The sequence below is a fragment of the Haemaphysalis longicornis genome, unplaced genomic scaffold, assembly GCF_048455015.1.
Source record: "Haemaphysalis longicornis isolate Haplotype H1 unplaced genomic scaffold, Haemaphysalis longicornis Haplotype H1 scaffold_8, whole genome shotgun sequence".
Lineage (NCBI taxonomy): Eukaryota > Metazoa > Arthropoda > Arachnida > Ixodida > Ixodidae > Haemaphysalis > Haemaphysalis longicornis.
This window is the reverse complement of record NW_027526445.1, coordinates 74,364,613-74,386,521: the sequence shown is the minus strand read 5'-3', so window position 1 is coordinate 74,386,521 and position 21,909 is coordinate 74,364,613. Positions and strand designations below refer to the sequence as shown.

General features: G+C 47.6%; 1 protein-coding gene across 2 annotated transcripts in view; it reads right to left on the bottom strand.

The window, feature by feature from the left end:
* Pli (E3 ubiquitin-protein ligase pellino) overlaps positions 1–21,909 on the bottom strand; it is a 96,552-nt gene that overhangs the window by 74,544 nt on the left and 99 nt on the right. The window contains exon 2 of one of the 2 annotated variants that reach the window (XM_077681148.1): positions 21,850–21,898. In XM_077681148.1, coding sequence (XP_077537274.1) covers positions 21,850–21,872 — 23 coding nt within the window. In that variant the 5' untranslated portion in view covers positions 21,873–21,898. Of the gene's footprint in view, positions 1–19,818; positions 19,838–21,849; positions 21,899–21,909 lie in introns of those variants that run through there. The other variant, XM_077681150.1, reaches the window with a different exon arrangement.

The following is a 21,909-nucleotide window of genomic DNA, read 5'->3' as shown; positions in this document are numbered from 1 at the left end:
TCTGTTTAAAATGGATACATACCGTATTTACTCGCATAATGATCGCGCTCGCGTAATGATCGCACCCTTAAAGTTTGTTGTCAAATTTCGATTTTTTTTTTAATTTCCCGCACAATGAACGCACCCTGGACTTGCCGCAACAGTATGTCATATGTGTGCAAAGTCCAGGTGATGATGATCGAGCTTACCTCTGTTTCCTTCCCTTTCTAAGCAGGCATGGCTACGTTATTGCCGCAAACTTGCTGATATTACCGATCGGCAAGCATGCGTTCAATATTGGTGAGGAAGAAACTCACCAAATGCGCATAATGTACTCACAACACAAAAAAAATGCACTCAGCTTGCTGCGTCGGCCCCCATATCTGCTTTGATGTCCCGCACTGTGACAGCGGCAGCCACTTATTGGTTGCCCTGTTGTTACCTCGCAGCAAACTCGTTCCGCCGCACTCCGTAATTCATGAAAACAATGCATTTTGCGTCCCTTTGCAAAGCGGCTCGCGGCGGTGTGCGGAGCTTTTACTATGCTTTTATTGTTTTTATTAACCTATCATAAAAATTCTGACCCGCAACTTGCTTGCGTTTTTCTGTGCTCAAATGTGTTTCGCGAGAAACTTACCCCCTAAAACTCGCATCAATTTTTCTGAAAAAAAAAAAAAACTGCAATCATACGCGAGTAAATACGGTATATATATATATATATATATATATATATATATATATATATATATATATATATATATATATAGCTTTTACCACATAGTCAAAAAGATTGTGCAAGAGGCTTTCACTGCTGTATCGCATATGGAACGGATACAGGTACACGAACGCAGATGCCGTCATGCACGATGGGACAACCACCCATAACCTTAAACAAGAAAAAAAAAAGCGTTGTAACGCTCAGAGCGTACACACCCGCAATACTGTAGGTACATAGCGGATTAACAGAAATACGAACAACGCAGCACACAGCCTCGACGCACGCCGCACCGTCTAGCTGCACTGTTAGTAAATTCCGCGCATGCGTAGTTCTTTCCGAACGTTTGAGAGCGCGGCCTACGGTTAGGGGAAATGCTTGATAAAGAAGCGACGCGGGTCATTTATTTTAAAGCATCTTTTTATGCTCTGTCGCCACTGAGCATCCTGTGGTCTACTACATTCGGCAGCCAAGCGCGCAGCAGACTGATTGCAGCTAGCATGATGCCCTTCAACGATCGTCCTGCTCAGTGGCCGCGCAGCGGGAAAAGGCGCCTCAATATAAACGACCAGCGTCTCTTCTTTATCAAGCATTTCCATTAAACGTTGGTCACACTCTCGAAAAAGTGCGCATGCGCGCAGTTTACTGACTTTGCAGCCAGACGGTGCAGCATGTGTCGGAGGCTGTGCTGTTCGCATTTCTTTTAATCCCCCCCGCCCCCCCCTGTACGCTCACTCAGTTATAACTGACTCCAAACTCACGTGGAGCAAAACGGTGTTCTGCGAAGAAATTCAGGTAGTGGGCGGGAGCATTTTTCGCTTCAAAAGAGACCGTGCGCAGCTCGGTTTCGAGAGAGGGGAAGAGAACTATCTTTAATGAGATCGGCGGCGTTTAATGTAACCGGCGATGGTCTAGTTTCGACGCAACCACCTCTCGCGAATATACTATTAATAGGCATACCGCTTTGCCGCAACAACCGGCGCACCAGGCTGAGGGTTGACACAAAAAACCACGGTGCAGTATAATGAATGCGCATTTGCGACCTCATGCGCCTCTTTAGTTCGCCAATATTGCAAAGCACTCTTTGTGCCATGTTATTTTTCCCCAAAAAGTTCGCTCCATTCGCGCTCAACATCTCCCGCGAACTGCAGCTTCAAACGGCGCATCCTCTGGACACTGTCACTTCGGATTCTGCTCAACGTTGCGGCATTAAAAATCGCACTATATTACCAACTACTACAAGCCCCACACCACTTTTCCAGTGCAGGCATACCACCCCAGAAGCCCTCTCAAATCCGAAAGAGTATTAGCCCATTTCGCGTGAACTCGTCCTCTGGGTGAGGCGTCATTCGTGAAGCTTTTCGTACTTCACGTTTCATCACAAGGTCGCGCTGATGTAGATGATGACGCAAGGACGACGAAAACAGGCCACGGTTCCACGTTAAGTCTAACGCAGCGTTTTCAGGTCTGACGTCGTTAACCGCGATGCATTTGGCGCACCTTGCACAAGTGGTAAAGGCTGGAGAAACAGCAGAGCTGTCAACCCCTCTCCCTCTGTCGGAGAGAGAGAGAGAGAGAGAGAGAGAGAGAGAGAGAGAGAGAGAGAGAGAGAGAGAGAGAGAGAGAGAGAGAGCTATTATCAGCAAAACCGAGGGAAATGAAGCTCTGTCGGAGAGCTTCATAGAGTCTCGGTACCTCCGTCCAGGCTCCCACTCTTGGCCATCTCGATGAAGTCCACCAGGCAACGCTGCTCTTTCCTGGCCTTCTGGGTGGCCAGTCACTCTTCAGCGCATGGAGTTTTGTTTAATTTGTGCATCAGTAACACTGGCTCAAATAAAAGTTATCTTTCTCTCTCTCTCAAGCACCACGATGGTCAACCCCAAGAAGCACGTGCCCGTACTATCAATCCTGCGTGCGTACTCTGCAGCATACCGAAGTGTTACATAACCACACAGTAGCACATACACGGTATGGTACGTGCAACTCACATGCCATGAGCCCCTGTGAGGAATTGGTGTGCCGAAAGGTCAGTCAAAGTTTAGGCGGATTTAATTTCAATATGTAGCGGGCTCACAGCGATCGAGTGCATGGTGAACCGGTAAGGAGGAATATACGCTGCTTTCGTACGATATAACGCGTAACGAGCGCAATCCAACCCTTCCTTCATGCCTTTCTGCCATTATAGTCGCACGTGCGCCTCGAAAGGTTCGTAATGTGGTCCAAGGTTGCAAAAACCACAACGGCGCACGGCTGCTCTTTCATCACGAGGGCGCCTCACCTAACAAACACGTGCGAAATCCTCCGTGCACCCGCTGCTGCAATTCCGTCACGGGGATTCCGTTATCGCCGCTGTATACGCCGTCCCACACTCCGCGCAACGGGCGTATGCGCGGAGCGTGCGCCAAAAAAGGGGCGTCGCAAAAAACGATGTCCACTTAACTCAAGGGTGCTTCCGGCGACTTTACATACACAGTTTCGCATTTTAAACGACACGACGAGGTGGTGTTGTAAGCGCGACGTCGCCCCTCAAAAAGGTCCCAACGCTACGTCCCGCCCGAAAGCGGCGCGGTAACGCCAACGTTCGTGTAGCGTCACGCGGGCACTCACCCTGGCCTCTTGCGGTGAGGGGTTGCTTACCTGACATCTGTAGACGACAGAGCGAGGCTAAAATGCGACCTCCGAAGTTCCAAGTGCGGGATCACGTATTGATTATAAATGAGCGCTTAGGTTCCGCGGCCTGACCGGGGTCGCGGCCAAGCTACGTCCGGGAAATCGGGCTTGGTCCGGAAACGCGCGCGCAAACTTAAAATATACCTCGTTCTCGCAAACGGCGAGGAGAGCTCCCCTAGAAAAGGCTATCCTTGCGACGAACGCTTACACAGATGTGAACAAGAACAACGTAAATCAGTAATTTTAATGGTTAAAGCCACTTAATAGTAAATAATAGTGGACCCAATATGCTCCCTTGAGGTACACCGTGAGTTACATGTAGGAGCAGGAATTCCTTGGCAATGGATTGCACTGCTTTCTTCTGTCTGCCAAATAGTTTTTAATGGTGAGGAATTCCGAGTTGCTTATGTTTCAAAAATCTCAATTTCGCGCTGCTACATTTTCGCCCTGCGGGCGAGGAGGCGCCACAGCAACTACTAAGGAGCTACCACAGAGGTCATAGACTTGTCCCTTGAGCTTCCATGCCGATCTTGAGTACCGAAATTCGCCGCGAACTTAAATCTGCTCACGTGCTTCGAAGGCGAAAGCCTAGCAGCAATCAAAGATATCTTCTTGGCTGCTACATCGCTCTCGCGTCTCTTTCTCAGCAGGTGCGAATTCCCATCTGTACAGCGCACGCTCAACGCTATAGACAGGCCAAGGCACGGCGACAACTCCAAACCAACACCTACCCGAAAACGGTGGCCTATAGTCACTTCCACGCCGAAATATCCTCGGATAAATTAGAACACTACGGCCACCACGAAAACCTCCCGCACATATTGAAATGCCAGGAAAAACCACACAACAACGCCCCCCCTAACCTTTATAGACATCAAACACAGACCACTGCTACACCCTGCTTCATGCAGCTCCGATCCCCTAAAGCAGCTACGCCTAGTGCAGGTGGCCGAAGAAGTTACCGGGGGGAACCGAGCTCTCCTGGCTGACTAACGCTGCAGAGAGAGCTCGACGCTCTTTACTTCTGGGCGAATAAAGTTCTCGCTCTTTCCCTCCACTTTCGTTTCTTCGGCCTTCGACGCGAACTACTCCGACTGGCCGCAATCCAAGCGGCTTGCTTCCCCATATGTCAGAGCTCTCCTCCGTGTGCACTTCCAAGGAGCACGCATCAAGCCAGTTCTCGTTTTCCCGAACCATCCAATCATAACAAGTAGGTGAAACTAGACACCCACCGAGCCGTCCTAGCGGTCAGTCGAACATGCTATTCCGTCTTTCTTACGCATATGCATTACACAACGCGCACTACAGAGCTTTCGCTGCACAGTTGACGGGACCGCAAAGCGCGTATTCTGCTGACGACGACACACGCAAAAACTGCTTAGGAATATAAGGTCCCTTTTACAGCTGTAAAATAAGTGACACCACTTGAAATTCATCGGTGTTCACTGAAGCGCCCTTGGATTCCTGTGAGACCGAAGCACGGAGTTCGGGCGGTCACGCGGAGCTCCATACGTCTTCACCGCCGTCATCTTCATCCCCAGCAGCTAGGGAGTCGAGCGTGGCTTTGAGCGACCATCGCGCGTCACAAAGCGCGCAACGATTTTCTCGCGTGATTATAAACGAAATAAGCATCCTAGAACGCCGCGAAGATTCGTGAAGGGCTCGAAACAGGAAAACGCCCCCCCTCCCCCCAAAAAAAGAACCCTCGCGAGATCTGAAAAAAAAAAAAAAAAAAAAAAGCGCGCCAATCCACCCTGTGAAGGTGGTCGGAAAACGAAGCTGCAAACGACACCCACAACGATTACATATGCGACGTCAACTGAATTCACACACGTGGCTCTACAAAGAGTGAACCCAGAGGCAAGTGAAATGCACTTAACCACACCAATTATTACTTCAAAGAGATATTCTTTGCTAAGAACAAATCAATGCATCATCCATGAATGGTGGTTGGTTGAGTTGTATTGGAGAAGCACATGAGCGGAAATTTTTTTTATATAAACTGAAAGCAAGCTCAAATCCGGTGTTAGACGACCTCACCTCTCCTCCGTCTCTGCCGCGTTGGTGTGAACTTTAGTTTTTACGACTGATAGCGCATGCGCAAGGCGCGCACACGGCCGCTACACGTGCCGTGGGCGGAGGGAGCGCTCAGTGGCGCGAGAGGTCGTGTGACGCTATGACGTGGCATTCAGCGAGAACGCAGGGGGTAAACACGGAGACGCGCTCGGTGAGTGCACCGCCTGTCTCCCCCGTCTCCGCGTGGGCTCGTAGCTCAATCAGTAAGACAACGGGCTCTCGCTCCGTTTCTCTATTCGCTCCAGGTTCGATTCCTGGCGGTGAAAGTAACTTCTTTTATTTGTTCGCGGGAGTCTTCTGTTGACCCCAACAGTCACGGCAGTAGCCTCGAGGGGGGGGGGGGTAGAGGTAATAAGCTGCGCTTTAAAAAATAAAGCGTACGGCACAAGACGGATCGTTGCTACGCAAATGTGCGAGCAGAAAGTCGCGAGGTGACCTCGCCGACATCGCCCCGCCCCGAGGGTAAGGTATACAAGGCCGCACTACGAAGTTGGCTTTAGTGAGTGCGTTTTTACATATTTTACTCGAGCCAACACTCGAGGTCAGAGGCACCAACACCTGGGAGTTAAACATGCCTCACTAGTCTACCAGGCACCAAGAGATTTAGAAATGCTACTTTCTGAATGAAAAGGTTGTTGTTTGTTGTGTTGCGTTTTATGGCGAATAAGTGACTATAAGGCCCATCATGCGCCAAACAGTAGTTTGTGTTTACTTTCTTTAGGACATTGAAAGCTTGTTTAGGAGCTTTGCTTCTTGAAAAGTGGAAAAAAAACATGAGGGCAGTTCGTGGTGGCCTTCATGGTGAAGCCCGCCAGGATCATCCGCTAAATTGCGGTATTCAGCAGTTCTCTTGTGTGCCCTCGTCCCAATGGTTTTGTGTTTGGGCAGCTAGTCCCACAGGATGCGGGTGGCACTGCACAGCGCGCAGAGTTTGCGAGGGATGGGTCTGCATTGCTTCTCTTGAGGTGAAGTCGAGCTGGCGTGAGCAGCGTGTTTGGGTGTGGCTGTGTGCGTGTCGGAGCGGTACGCAACTGTTCCTGTCTGAAGGGTCTGGGTTGGGGTGACGGCTGCAGAAGATGCTGATCGGATGAACTCAATCGAGCGTCCCGAACAGCCATCTCTGCTTCCTTTACCCTTGAAACGCATGGCGGCAATCAGGAGATTTTCAGTCAGAAGTCGGGTGTTTTTCCCCAGAGCTCGCATACTCTGCTGCTGATGATGATGATGGTTGGATTTTTATGGCGCGAGGCCAGCAGGGGAAAACAGCGCCAAACAAATCGTATATTGTGCTGCGCTCGTTGATGAACGCCTTAGAAACAGCCCGAGCTGCTGCGCTCCTTTGCGCAGTGCTTGCTATCCGTGCCCTTTCTAAAAAAATGAATAACTGTTTACAGTAAAGTTAACCCAACAGCTCTCTGCCCTGCAGTGTTTGTTCCATCTCGCTAGCGAAAACGCTCGAGCGCCGTTCCCACGGGTCCCACATCTGATCAAAACGCACTCGGCTGTCTGAACAATGCTCTCCGGCGTCGCTGCACTTCGACCAGGACCGAGACAGAAGTGTTTACCCACAACAACAAACGAAAGAGCTAGGAGTCGGGTTATAGCATTCGTGTAGGTGTTGACAGCAGAGACGTTTCCGGTTTCCGAGACTGTTTTCTTCTTTTGTTTGTTTGTCTTCATTCAGGCCCACTTTCGCTTCTCTCCACAGGAACGACTCTGTTTCGCAATCCGCCATCTATCATCACTCGGAGGACGACGAACGGCCGAAAGACGACACCCCGCCGTGGGTTATCGACCGTGAAGCTTCAGATTGCAGTTGCAGTTATTTATCAATACGGTTTGATGTCCTCAATGCGACTTTTTGTTTTGTGCTTCCATGTTTCCCCGGCCTTTCTTACTTACACGTCATGGCAATTTTGTGACGCACGTTCTGTTCGATGGCAGACAGCCTCAGTTAAAACGGCGGAGCGGTGGCCCAGGGATACTTTGCCTAGTAATTGAGTAAGTAAAAAAAAAAGAAGAACAAGAACAACAACAACAAAAAAAACCCTTCTGTAAATATACTTCGGCAGTTACAGATGTAATAAAACTACATCGGTAACACACAACGCAGCAGTAAACAGCACTTCGAGGGATTCACTTCAGCGTCCCTTAATTAAAAGGCGCGACTTTCGCATCGGTCGGTCGCACACGAAAGACAACAGTTGCGAACGCCGTCCTCTTCCGCCGACTCGTTCATAGACTAGCCGAGCTACAAACCCCACCACGTGTTTACTGCGCGGACGAGGTGCCGATTGACGCGGCTCATTCCGAGGAAGAGGCAAGCAAGCAAACGGTTTTAAGTACACGCGTCCACCGCACATCCGACAGCGACCTTAGCGTCCGAGGACGGATTCACGCGGGAGGAATGACGTTCGCCCGTTTCCGGGGCGACCTTCCGCTCCGCGCGGACGCGCGCGAGAGACGTCACGTTCTCACCGACTCTGTAGGTCACTGCCGCCGACAGATACGCACACCATTCTTGCAGTGTCCTTCGCTGTAACCGACAGCATCGACTAAGGCACGCCGAGAGTCGGGTTTCTCTTTGGAGACAGCATCTCGTGTATCCGCGCAGTTGCTGCGTGAACGTCGATCGAATTCGACGATCCGCTGTCAGGCCGCCGGACCGTCAAGGCCAAGAAGCGACTACGTTTGCTGATAGCGTCTCCGTAGCATCAGGCGCCGATGTTTTGATTCGACATGCAGCGCGCACGCTCGGGGCATTCGACACAGTCTTAAGCACCCGTAAGCGCGCAGCGCCAGCTTAACTAGCACACGTTTGAACGGGCTTCCTCGACTCGATTACGGGTCTTCGGGAGACCTCGATCGACATACGGACGGCAACGCGCGTGGATATCGTAGCGCGCTCACAAATACGCGGCGTAGGTCCCCTCAAAGCGGCCATTACACTGAAGCCTGTCGCCGTTGTGCGTTTATTCCACCGCACGGTACCCTCTTCTACGGGGGTACCGTAGAAGAGGGTACCGTACCGTACGGCTACCGTACCGTAGAGGGTACCATAGGGTACCCCCTCTTCTAGGAGCCATGCACGCGGTTCCTTGCCCTATGAACGCCGGAACAGAATTTCATTGTGGTCCAAGTACAGCACACTCCACTGCTTCGGGGCGCAAACAGTACCTTCTCTGCTCTTTAGCGCACTTAATTGCTGTTCTTCGTTGAGTACAGCCGACACCCAAGCTATGCACCACTCAAGAACTGACTGCCACCTTACACATTAAACTCACTCAGGAATCGTGCAACTTCACTGTGTTACGTTACTCGAGCTGCTTCGAGTGGGCCCACCATTTTTTTTTCTCGAAACTCCACGTGTAATGCACCCGATCAATATGACGGCGGCAGCAAGGCACACGAACAGGTGAGAAGGGCTCCAGATCCCCCCCCCCCCTCCCTCTTTTCCTTCTCCTTCCTCTTTCACGCTCATCTGAATTATTTCAAATTCCCCTCTACTCCATCCCCCCCCCCACGCACTGAGTTATATGCAGGTGAGCCAGGTGAGCTAACTGCCGAGCTCAATAACATCTCCAGTGCACTTCACTTTTTGCCATCAATACGAATTACTTCACCATCACGGCTCCAGATTAACATAGACAAGGTTGTGATTTATTAACGTGCACTCGCTGAAACATGGGCAAACTCTTCAGTTAAAAAATATGGCCTGTCCGCCACTACACGCTCAGCAAGGCGAAGGCAGCAGCCTCATGAAGCCCACCATACTGAGCAAAGCGTTTTTCTCCAGCTTTCTCTACTTTGCACTCAAAGCTATTTCCACATCCGCGCTTCTTGAACCAAAAAACAAAAGGCAAAAAGCGAAACAACAAAGCCAGTGATAAAAAAAATTAAAATCTCTGAGGACACCTAAATACCTATGAGTTGTGAAAGTCCAATTCGAAGCCGCACAGTTCACCTTCTAGTAGGCAAGTTGCGATCACAGCCAACAGGAATTGGTGAATTGACTGAAAACTTCTGACAGCACCCGTCATCATCTCTGCAAAAGCTGTTTGAGCAACTTGCACAATACACCATACTCACAACTTCACAGCCTCATTCACATTTTCAACTCTTTTAGTGCTCGCTATTTTTGGCATTCTGTATTGTGGTTGTCGAAACAGACGAACAAACAAAAAAAGAACACCGATGTTCTCCCACGGCACCAGGAATTGAGAGGAAATTCCATCCATTTAATGTCCACCGAAACAGTATCCGCAAGTTTGATGGAGGCTACCAAGCACTTTTGCAGTGAACACAGAGTAACCTTTGGCAAAGCTAAGCGCTGGCCAAAGCGCTGTTTAATGTCTTTGGAGCGCAAAGGAACCACAGTGCACACACTGTGAGCGATACGCTGCTCATCGTGGAGTTGGTGAGTGCCCTGCCGCTTCATGGCTATAAATAAACAGCCATGAAGTCAACCCTATAAAATGTGGAAGGAGTGCTTTAGAATGTCCGTGCTTCAATCTGCTGATCAATTGAAGCGATGTGATGGCCAAAGAATTTCCATAAATGTCAGTTGCCTTGAATGCTGGCGTGAATGATCTGCAACAATGCCAGTTACACCATATGGTCAATGTGGCAAACATATGATGGCCCGAATATACTACCACAAGGTAAGGGGGTCTGAAACAACGTGACGGGACAGCAAAGATCAAGCGTAGTGTTATCAAACCTGTTACAATGAGTAGTGCCCGAGTCAAATGGGGATGGCTTTCTATATCTGTCATTTGAAAGATGAAGTGCGATTATAAAGGTTATCCCTGTTGGAACAAATGGCAAAATTTTCTCGTTTCAAGCTGTAGAGAGCAAATTCACACAGCAAGCATAAAAAAAAAAAGACCTCCTTCTAGTCTCGCGCACAGTAAGGGTGATACGGTGTCTCGTGTGTAAAGCTCAGCGCTGAAAGAAGGTTAATTCAATGATTTAGCATATGGTCGCCGTTTAAAGGGATGGATATGGAATTGAGGCACCGAAAAAGGGGAGATTACTCTGGAAAAAAAAAATGCATAGGGGCAACCAGCACCAAAAGTGTAGTTGGCGAAGTCACTATTTGGTCCATCAGCATTGCTTGTGTTCGGCACCTCACCCGTGTGTTCTGGACAACTACTTGCCTGTCCTCCAATTCCATTCCCACAATCCTGTCATAGCCTTTGAAGGAGTACTGACACCAAATTTTTCTGTTTCCTTTTCTTTCTTTTTTTTTGCTTTTACTGATGCTTAATGGCCTGTCGATCCCGAAACAGCACATCAAATACTTAAACGTGCAATAATTAATCAAATGGAAACGCCTGAAAATCATCACTTTCGGTTTCCGTCGCTCCTTGCCCAGAGGGTGTCCATGACAGAACCATGGCACGACTTCACCGTTTTGAGTGGATATCAAAACATTAAGGAGGCCGGAAGGGGTGCTTCTTTTTTGACCACCGCAGCTGAGCTGCCTGAAGGCGTGTAGGCCTTCATGATGTTCAGCCCAGACGAAAACCGTATAGGTGCGTAGGCCTATCATCGCAACGGATATTCGATGACCACTTTCAAAAGAAGTTCTGATAATGAGCAAGTCTAGGCTATATCCCTGTAGCTTTTACTACTCGCATCAGTTCATGCATGCAGAAGCGCCAATGCGCCTTTGGCCGGGCCCCGCATGTGAAATACCACAAGTTTCGGCTAAACATCGGACACACTCAGCTACGCCATTTTTGCTCTCTACTCACAGTGATGTCACGCTGATGTCCACCCATGAAGTGCCATTCATGCTTCATCCAGGCTATTTATTTACTTGAGTAACAGAAGTGAATGGTGCAATAACATTAACCCCGAAAATTGACTGATTGTAGGGTTTAACGCACCGACGCAACGCAGGCGATGAGGCGCACCGTAGTGGAGGGCTCCGGGTTGACCACCTGGGGATCTTTGACGTGTTTGACCACCTGGGGATCTTTAATGTGCACTGAAATCTCGTACACACTGGCGTTTTTGCTTCTTGCCTCCATCAGAAAAGCGGCCGCCGCGGCCGGGAATCGAACCCGCGACCTCGTGCTTCGTGCTCAGCAGTGGAACACCTTAGCCACTGAGCCACCATGACGGGTTAATCTCAAAAATTGGTGTCAGTGCCCCTTTAATAAGCCATCGCATGTCAGAGGAGCTTGTTCTTATTTCCCCAAACGAGCCTCCACAATGATATCCATCATGCAGACCACGTGTTCAGACGCCCAGTAGATTTTTACATGGAATGCTTATCATGGTACATCGCAGCAGGTTTTCCGGTATGACCCTGTTTTATGTGAAGCTTTCTGCCTCAAAAACACACTGCAAGAAAGCAAACTTTCTGTGACAGTGATGATGACGGTGGGCGAAGTGAAAAATAAATAATTAAATAAATCTCTTCCCGTCATCAGAATTGAACCTTCATTATGAAGTTGGCGTCGAGCTGATTGCGCCGCCCCTGCGGACCCACACGCACTACCCTATTATACACATCAGGTAGGAGAGTCCTGTTACCACCATACTAATCACCATAAATAAATAGGGTTCGCTAGCTTCTCGATTGGTTCATTTGGTGTTGGACCTGAGTTCCCGAAGCTTCGCATACCCCCATTGTTATTGTTTTGACTGAGGGGGTTAATTTTTGAGACAGTTTTTCGGCATCGGTTTTATGGAAGATGCTTTCAGATTACGGGGACCTACAGGAGCAGGAATCACAGCCAGTAAGGAGACAAATTACGTGTCCCCAATCAACTTGCTCTGGTGGTGGCATGGTTGTTTGTTTTCAGGTAAAACCTGATTTTTTACCCTACTTTTGCACCCCCAACATGCTTCAGAAGCATTGGGTTAAACCTGATTCCTTCCCCGAATGGACCTTTTCAAAGTAGCCATCTGCACAATCATAGGCTGACGGTCCGCCGTTCTCAACTAGTACTTGCTGGAAGCAAGCCCCACAAACACATCTTTCAAATTCATTGGGTATTGTCATGACTCTACCACTCACTACCCCAGGCTGGCAATTGCTGCACTGACACTGCTGTGCCTGGCTAACAGAAGCTGTGATGTCGGGAGAACTTCCACCCAGCTGAGATGCATTCAACATCTCGAGCAATGGGAGACTGCGTTGTCTGGCGCACACCTCGCCGGCCAGGTCATGTTGACGGTGAGGGCTGAACGTGTGAAGACAGCATTTGGACCTCTGGACTGAGAAGCCACTCCCACACATAAATACGCTAAATAAAAGTTGCTCTTGCTCTCTCTCTCTCTCTCTCTCTCGGACAGGTCTTGAATGAAGACCAGCATGCTGTGCATGCAGATGAAAATGTACTATCGGCGTCAAATGAAACGCGAACACGAAAATATGAACCAGGATGTGCAAAATTGAAAGATACTGTTCGTAGAGTTCATATAATGGCATGCTATTGGTATATTTGGCAATCCACTTTTCCCAACTTTGTTTTTGTAACTAAGCCATGCGTCATTTCGGCTTGCATGGAAAGAAATCGCGCTATTTGTGCGTTCAGGTTCATATTTTCATGTTCGCGTTTCATTTGACGCTGATAGCACGTAAACAAGGATGTGTAAAGAATTGATGACCAGCTTTTTTGAATAAAATCGTTCATTTCTTAGAAGTTATCACTGCTGTTTACTGCCATCATTACTGATTCAGTTCCAAACAAACAGCAAAAATTCAGAGAGTATTTTCTAGAAAACCCTGACGTCTCACCGATGACCAGCTTGGAACAAACACCAATTAAATGTGTAGGATTTAAGAAGTTCGTGATACCTACTGATGAAACTGAGTGAATTACTTTGTACATCTGTATACTGAAACCGAAAAAACCCAAATTTTGGAATGGTTTCACAAAAAGAAAAAAAAAAGCCCGATTTCTCCCTGAGTATTAACTTGAGAAAGAGTACCCGATTTTCACCCCACCCCCTCATTTCAAAATATATGAAACCTGAAAACAACCCTATTCATGTGTCAACAAGGTTAGTGCCTAAGAACTTAGGGCCCATTCAAGGCAAAACACAGGTGCCTAAGCATAGATATTGAATTGGTGGTTATGAATACAAAGTAAAACCAATGAATCTCAGCTTAAACAAGAAGTGCTGAAATGGGTTATATAACTGCCCAGATACCAAAAAAGTTGAGGCCAGTACAGTACACGCTCACTGCATGAGAGCCCTCATGAGTGAAATGTGAAGCTCTGGTTGAGTTGGTGTACTTTCACTGCAACCGAAGGCAGGGGGAAAGAGGCTGCCTTGCCCTCCTTGAGAATGCTGTGTAAATGTATGCTTCACATGTCCTAAGCAGCCCCTTGGAGGAGGGGCGGGGTATAACTTTGGTGAACCTGTGGGAGTGGCAGCTACGACCATGGGGTGCCTGTTGGTTTCAGTTCCAGAATGCCACACACAGAAGTTGGGGAGCAGGTGTGATTGTTTGTGCGTCACACAAAGCACATATTTACTCAATTGCACGGCACTACCCTTCACGATTAATTGTTTGATAAAGTGAGTTAGCATGACTCCATAAGTACATTGGCGTTTTCCGTTAAATTTACTCTGTCTCTTCACGAGCATTACAGGTTTATTTCCAAATGCCAAAACATGTCGAGGCATCCTCCTGGGACCAAGTGAATCGGGATGCCCAGGCAAGCGCAGAAACAGCCAACAAAGCAGACCCACCCAAAGCTGATAAGAAGCGCAGCCTCAATAGCAAAAAAGACACCATCTGGCTTCTGTAGCCGTGAAACAGCTCCTGAAATGGCTGACACCGCAAAGACAAGAACGCAAAGGGAATGAGTCAAATGGAAATTAGCAAAATGTGGGACTGCATAAAAGGTAACCTCGGGCCCCCAGCAACGCAAGTCAAGAATGCACCCCATCCCACCAGTAGGGCCCCATGGAATCGGGAGGGTAATGGTGCATCTAGCGAGTGCGCTGTGGCCTTCGAAACAAAATGTAGACAAACAGCACAGCCACCCTGATGTACAACGATTATGATGTACCTTCGCTCGTCTTAGGTTCAACTTCAGGGTAGCCAGACGCTGAGCCTGACAATGGCTGCAGCGTACTGCACCCTGTTCACACAGCGTACGCTTCCTTTGCACTTCCCCAAAGAAATTTGTGCGGGCTTGTCGCTCTCCCTCCTTTCGTTCTCGCACCCACACTCCGACATCAAATGACAGGCCTGAGGCTGTTCGCTACTTTTTTCAAAGTGAGAGCTTCCTTCGTGGGACCGGTGGCATCGTGTCAACGCACTAACGCATTTCCCTAAAGACTCGTTGGTCGACCGAAAAGCTCTGACAAAATCTCTGGACACAAGGCGCAGGCGTGAAATATCTGGGCTTCAACTGTGTCAGAACGGTTACTTGAAAATTGCAAAAAAGGAATGGTTATAGATAATATAATACATACATCAATCGCAAAGAAGGAGTAGCGCAATACTATACCTTCACCTCATAAACCGCATACTGGTATACATTTAAAGCATTCGTAGATGTGTTTACTAAGTGCGCAAAAAATTGTCACATGGGTGCATTTTTATTGTTTCCGACTGCTGCCTTTGAAGGTGTGATAATTGACTGGACATACTTTCAGCGAAGGTTACACATTTTATGCAGGACCATCTCCAGATATACCCGTACAAATGTAATGTGCACTTTTCATTAAAAGATCATGGCCCCCCTCAGTTATATATTTCTGCAGTGTATTGAAGGTGCCCAAGGTGTTGTTTGCACTAAGCAATGTTTACATGTAGAAACATGCCACAAGGGCTATTCACTTGGAAGAGTTGTTTGCCCATGAATATAGACATTTACACTTCTATAGAAAATCTACAGTACATCTATAGTACATTTATCTCATGTATCCATAGACATTTATACTTCATCTCCATACCCACTTATGGCACAGGACAGTGCAGTGCCTGTGAGAGGAAACCAGAATCCAAAAATTGTAAAAACGAACAAACAACCTCCTGGCATACACCAAGATAAGCATCGCATGTAAAAAATACCCTGCAAACTCCGAGGCAACACTCACTCGTTCTGCATAAAAATATTTGATTCCGCCATGCAGTAAAAAACTGCCACAACACAGACAGCTGCGCGCATGCTTAAGTAGGCACGTGGATCTCAGACCACTCCTTTACACCAGCTCCGACCTCAACCTCACTAACTGAGCAGATGGCCGTTGTAGGCCTCACTTTACCTCACCTGGTGGGTTTGAGAACGATTTAAGATGCCCGCACAAAGTTGAAGTCGACAATTTCATCAGGCTGTCCTCATCATGCCACGAGAGCAAAAGTGAAACGCTTTGCAAGCCACAAGCGGAGTTTGCTTCAGACTATGCCGTCAAGGACCCATTGTACAGAGGATGCTGTAATGCAATGCAAGCCCAATGGGAACAGGGCCAGAAACAACAAGTGGCTGGAAGTAGATCCTCTCTACCAGCTACATACGTAATTTGTTCTTGCATGAAGCTGCATTGTTTCCTGCACTCATTTTATTGCAGTGCTAGCATTTAAATGAATTTTTCCCCTCAACGCTGTACAAACATGTGGAATAAAAAGTGCTGTGTGCTGCATTGTACACTTTACCTGGCGACCTACTGTCCTCTATATCTGGTTTTGCATAAGCAAAGAGAGCAGGCTTTTCACACCGATCACCACTACTCTTAACTAGACACAAGAACGTACAGCACCTCATCTACTACAATGGCTGCGGAACAACCAGCTGTCAAATCTACTAAGAAAGTCCTACGTGAAGCGCCTGGGCAAGCTACATACACCTAGTTTACTGCCTTTCTCTTGTGTTCATGTCTGTTCTCCTCATAGAATTTTCAACACCCAATGTGAGATAAACAGTCAGCCGGAAATTAAGCGTCTAGGAACACTAAAAGTGATGTACCAGTAGTGCTGCCTCTGGCACGCCTGCAAGCTGACTCAGCGGCAGGCTTGTCTATTTGGTTAGCTGAGTGTGTGTGTTGACCAGCATGCCTCATCCACAGCTGTTTCAAAAGCTAGTTGTGGACGTAGACCACCATGTACGTCAGCTCATAGGAACCACCACAACACAAGATACAAATACCTTTTGCACAGCCTGTGAAATTGGCATCTGTGTTAGTTGCAACACTTCCATGACAGGTCGCGTAATGTGGGTTGTGTAATCACAAAGTTTGCTCTACCACCCATAGTTGGCTGTCAGACCCTCCTGCCTTGACCCACCAGAGGGTGCAGTTACCAATCCCTGTCATACCCCTCCAACACTGGCATTTGAAATGACATTCGAAATCAAGTGGCTTACGAAATTTCAACCAATCTACAGGATGATTCTCGAAGACAGTTGAAAGTTTACGCGTTCATCTGCCATTCCTTGGCGTCGCCACTGCTGCACAGTTTCATTCCCGTAGCTTGGCAAAAAAAAAAAATCTAATTTCACAGTTAAACGCATAAAATTCCAATTTTAAATCTAGGTGAGCTCTTCACTAACGAGAATGGGCAACTAGTGTTCCATGCGTCATTTTTTTCTTTACTACACCATTAGTGTCAACAGTAAAAAATCACCTTGCAATCGTACCCTGAGTGATAGAAAACTACAAGTGAAAAAACAAAAACCTTGCTCCCCGAACTCCCATTTACTCGTAAATAAGTATTCTCACGATTGCAGCATGTAGAAATGATGATGTTCGTCGATGTTCAACGGCACAAGGCCAACAGGGGCAAAGAGTGCCAAAGAAAGAACGAGTTGCTTAGTAAGTGATGTAACCGTAAATACTAAAACCTGCAAGTAAAAGTGAAACGAAACAAAAGACAATGAAGAAGGCTGGTGTATAGGACTAGGGTGATATGACAACAACCTCAGAAATTTTATCTAAGAAGTTAAAAACTCTTAACAGAAAACATTGGTTCGTCGGCTAAAAAGTATGTCTGCAGTGGAATGTGTTGTCTGTAAAGTTCCAGGAAATGTTTGTGTTGTGTTGCATCAAGTGCCTTGCATGTGATTAGAATGCGGACTACTTTCCCACGCCTGATACACAGGGGTCTTGCAAGTTCAGTGAGCATTGAGAAACTGCATCTGACAGTACAAACATGCACATTTCAAAGGCCTTTGAGAACTTCAAAACTCCATAATGGTGCTCCTTCAGCTCAAATGGCACTTCAACAGAATGCCTTTCAAAGACATTGTGTACCCGCTCAAAGGTGGCATTTGAGTCAAAGTGTCAAGGCATTCGAAGTGCCTGTGTAGCCAAGGTATAAGTTCCATTTTGAAACACGTTCTGAGACTGTGTTATACCCCTGCTACACAGCCTCTTCAAAGGCCCATGAGCAAAATATCTGACTCAAATGCCACCTTTGTACCACAGGACTCAGTGCCCCATTGCAAATACATGGGAGCACTTGTAGTGGAGCGTTCAACTATCAACTTAAGTTACCCTGTAGCACAGGCATAAAAGAAGCATCACCAACGACATCTGAGGCTCTCAAAGGCCTTTAAAACGCAAATTCTCATACTCCCGGGCCGTTTCCGTGTGGCCCATTTACTAAAACAATTATTTACGAGTAAAAATTACTTTCTGAAGTGCATGCTCTTGATAACTTTTCACATGTTCTTGTTTTCTGACACTCCATCTACGATTACAAGGTAAAATGGTACTTTCAACACCGCCGGGGCGAAAGAAAGAAAGAAAAATAAAACAGCTTCTCTCGTGCATGTTTGTACATTATCAATTTTATGAGTAATTATTTGTTTTTTGGCCATTTTAACTCTAAAATTAAAATTTCTTGTCAAGAACAAATCAGGGCAGCAGTGGTTGCACCAGAACATAGCAGGTAAACGCAGAAACTTTCAACTGCCTTCGAGAATTGCAGTGTAGATTGGTGGAACTCCTTCCAGTTCAAAACGCTAATTGAAATTTCAAAGGCCATTCGACTCTAATGTCCTTTCAAACACTCGTGTAGCATAGGTGTTATTTTAACATCTACTATTTGCCTATATAATATAATATATATATATTATGCAGCTAAACCTCGTTAATTCTAACTTGTGGTTTCTGACACAGTGGTCCCATCAAAGTTAAGTGTATTTAAATAGCTTCCTATCGTTTGAACTTCTTTTAATTAGAACAAATTTTCAGTCTCCTTTGAGTTCAAACGAACAAGGTTCGACTGTATAATATTATACTGTACTATATTATAATAATATAATAAAGAGTACATAATATTATAATACACATTTAGATTAAAAAAAAAAACGTGTTCAAACTTGCCAGTAATAAACGTAGCTTTCGTAGAGCATAAAGCAAGAACGGGTGTGATATTGAACTTAATTTCCCTGCCAAGCTAACGAAGCTACATGTCATTTAGAAAACCAGTGCCACTTCAAAAACCAAGAAAAATTCACACCTGATTGCAGTTCCATGGCTACAAAAATCAGTTCCTTTTTTTTTCAGAAAACCAAATCGCTCAAGTGAGAGATACACTCGGGGTAACGATAACTGCTGGAGGCGAAAAGCAAAAACGCCTGTGTGTTCGAGATTTCGGGGCACGTTAAAGATCCCCAGGTGGTCAAAATTAATCCGGAGCCCTCCACAACGGCACGCCTCATCGGCTGCGATGCGTCGGCGTGTTAAATCCGACAATCAATCAATCAATCATAACTGCAAGTTGATAACCCAAAACAGATCATCGAGCAATAATTGAAAAGCATAAATGCCCACGCTGGCCAAAATGAAGCAAAAATATAACAGAAACCCCCCACCCATTATTTACGCATGCAGTGTCTTTTCTAAATTACAACTATAAACGAAAATGACAGTTTTTACACCAAACCTGTCCCAGCAACTGCCGCACAATAGAGCACTGAGCTTGCATTCACAAACGCGGCTAGCACTCGTTCCACACTCGTCACACTAATCACAAAATGGAGTGCCAAACAATTTTATCAGGTAAGAACACAAAAGGCAACAGTTCTCGGCGTCATTCTCTGCACACCGATATTACAAACCAATTTCAAACGCCCGTTCAGTTCCCTGGGGCCCACGTGGATGGGATTTATTGTAACAAAGGCAATGCACGATTCAACGCACCTGAGGTGTTTCACAAGTGAAAACCCTTTGAATTATGTAATGATGAGTCAGGAATCGCACGACAACTACGCATGTTCATCACTGAAGCATAAATTCAAGCAAAAAATCCTTGACCCGACAGGCACAGCGTTCAATAACCACCGAGATAGCAACTTTTTGACAGCCATTACAAAGCTCACTGACGATTGGCTATAAAACAGTCGCGAATGCTTGCATTGCACGCGTATCAGAAACGACAAAATCGGTCTCAAACTCACATGTTGAGGCCCGCGACGCAGCAAAAGAATCCCTGGGAACCAACCAGCTTTCGATAGCAGCTGTAACCCGATAATAAACCGGCGCCTATCTCCGCGCCCCGTCACTCGAGGATAACCCTTCGCGAGATCTCCAAAAAGGAACCAAAAGGAAACGCGCTGGGAAGATCCCAGGCAAGGCACAATCTCCGTCCTACGTGGAAATCGCGAACGAAGGAAGCCAGAAAAACAAAACAAAAACGAAAGAACGGACGCCCGCGCGCTTAAAGGGACTCTGCAACACTTGCCATCGACTACTAGTAATGTATTTTGGGATAAAGTCTATTGTCCCAGAAATCTCCTCCCGAAAGAATTATGAAAATCCGTTCACAATTAACGAAACTACGCGCGATGAGAAATCGCGCATAATCGTTCCCTCTCAACTCGACGCGGGCAACGCGACGAAAGCTGCGCGCTCTCTCCCGGAGAGGGGGGTGGCTCGTGGCGTTCTCTTCGGCGGCCTTCGATATATCCCATGCCGCGTAGTTTTCTCCTTTTCTCCGCAACGCGTAGGGGCCTATTTCCGGTCTGGTGCCACAAAAAAGCAGGCATGGGTGCCTGCTCGCAAGTGCGCGCTCGGGCTGGTAGGGCGTTTTTGAAGCAATAAACGTTTGTAGTCGAGTGGGCCCGTTGAAAGGGAAGTATTGAGCTCGTCACTCAAACTCCGCGCGCACTCAAAACACAAAAGAAACGGCAAAACTGTGCCTACAGGTTCAGGCATAGAAGAGGTTCGTACACAGCGTGACGACGACGGAAATGGGAGAATCTACCCGCGAAGTTGACCAGTGACAGCCGATCGGGCAGCCATGGCCTATGTGACGTCCCTCGGGCCATGCATAATGAGGACAACTGAAGAGAGAGCGGTTTGTTTTTCCGCGTCTTTCACATCGATTTGCGCGCTCACCGCTTCACGTGCACGTGTAATATTTGGCTCAGGTATTCGTGGCAGTGTAATCTAAACGTTGCGCAGGTTTACTTGCACTGTTCAAAGAGTGTTGCAGGGTCCCTTTAACAAAAGCGACGTCTCTTCTCCGCTTCCGAGGTCGTTACTTTTTCCCGTCACGGGCAGGCAAGGCCGACGTTTCGGGCGGCGAGCCAAGTTCGATGACCAAAACACACGCCCCGGTCTACTGGCGAGAACACGAAGCATCGTGCTCGCCTAATCGAGCAGCCGGTCAGGGGGGAGACGCCGCGCGTCGCACTAGCTAGCTCGGAAGAAATACCCCCGTTCGAACTTCGCACACTGCCCGCCGCTCGACGACGGTGTCGTTGCGTAGTTGGCAACGCGTCGTGTGTACACTACACCGAACACGATTGTAAACCGCGCCCGTTTTCCCCGCACCGGCGAGCCAGAAACGCGGCGGTCTCAGAACAGCCTTGACTGATTTCCGAGCGGCCGCTCTCAAGCCCAAACCTGTCGTCGGCTGCCGCCTGCGACCACAACGCTTTTACAAACCTGTTCAACGCTGCCGCCGCGTCTGCAACGACGTTTCTACGCTGCAAATATGAAACTTGGGTCGCGGAGGAGCGATTGTGACAAAATTTCGCCGAAAATCGCGGGTTTTGAACGTGCAGGTAGAGCGGCGAATGAGGGAGTCGAAACGACCCCGCCAGACGATGTGGTACTCCTACGGGCGGGAATGTTTTGTTCGCAGCCGCTTCGATTCGCGAACGATATGTTTCGCGCTTCGGCAACCTCGAGTAGATCAAGAGAGGTAAGTTTTTAGACTAAAAAAGAGAGCGAAATGAAATGCGGAAGGCAGAGTTTGCGGTCAAATAAACGGACAACGAGCGGTTTATTACCGCAGCGACCGCGCTTGGTGAATCCCAAGCACCGTCTCCGTTTGAGTGGAAAGCCGTTGCGACGATACCGTCGCGCGCGGCTTCGCAGTGCAGCGCGGCTTGTTTGAAGTTTGGGTACATTCGCGTGACTTTTGGCGCTGAATCGGGGGCATTACGAAGTGATAAAAGGACGCACGAGGCGCTGAAACTCACAGTTTCTGGTGGTCAGGCATCATCCATTATCAACACAAATGTCTGCGTCATAGAGAAAGA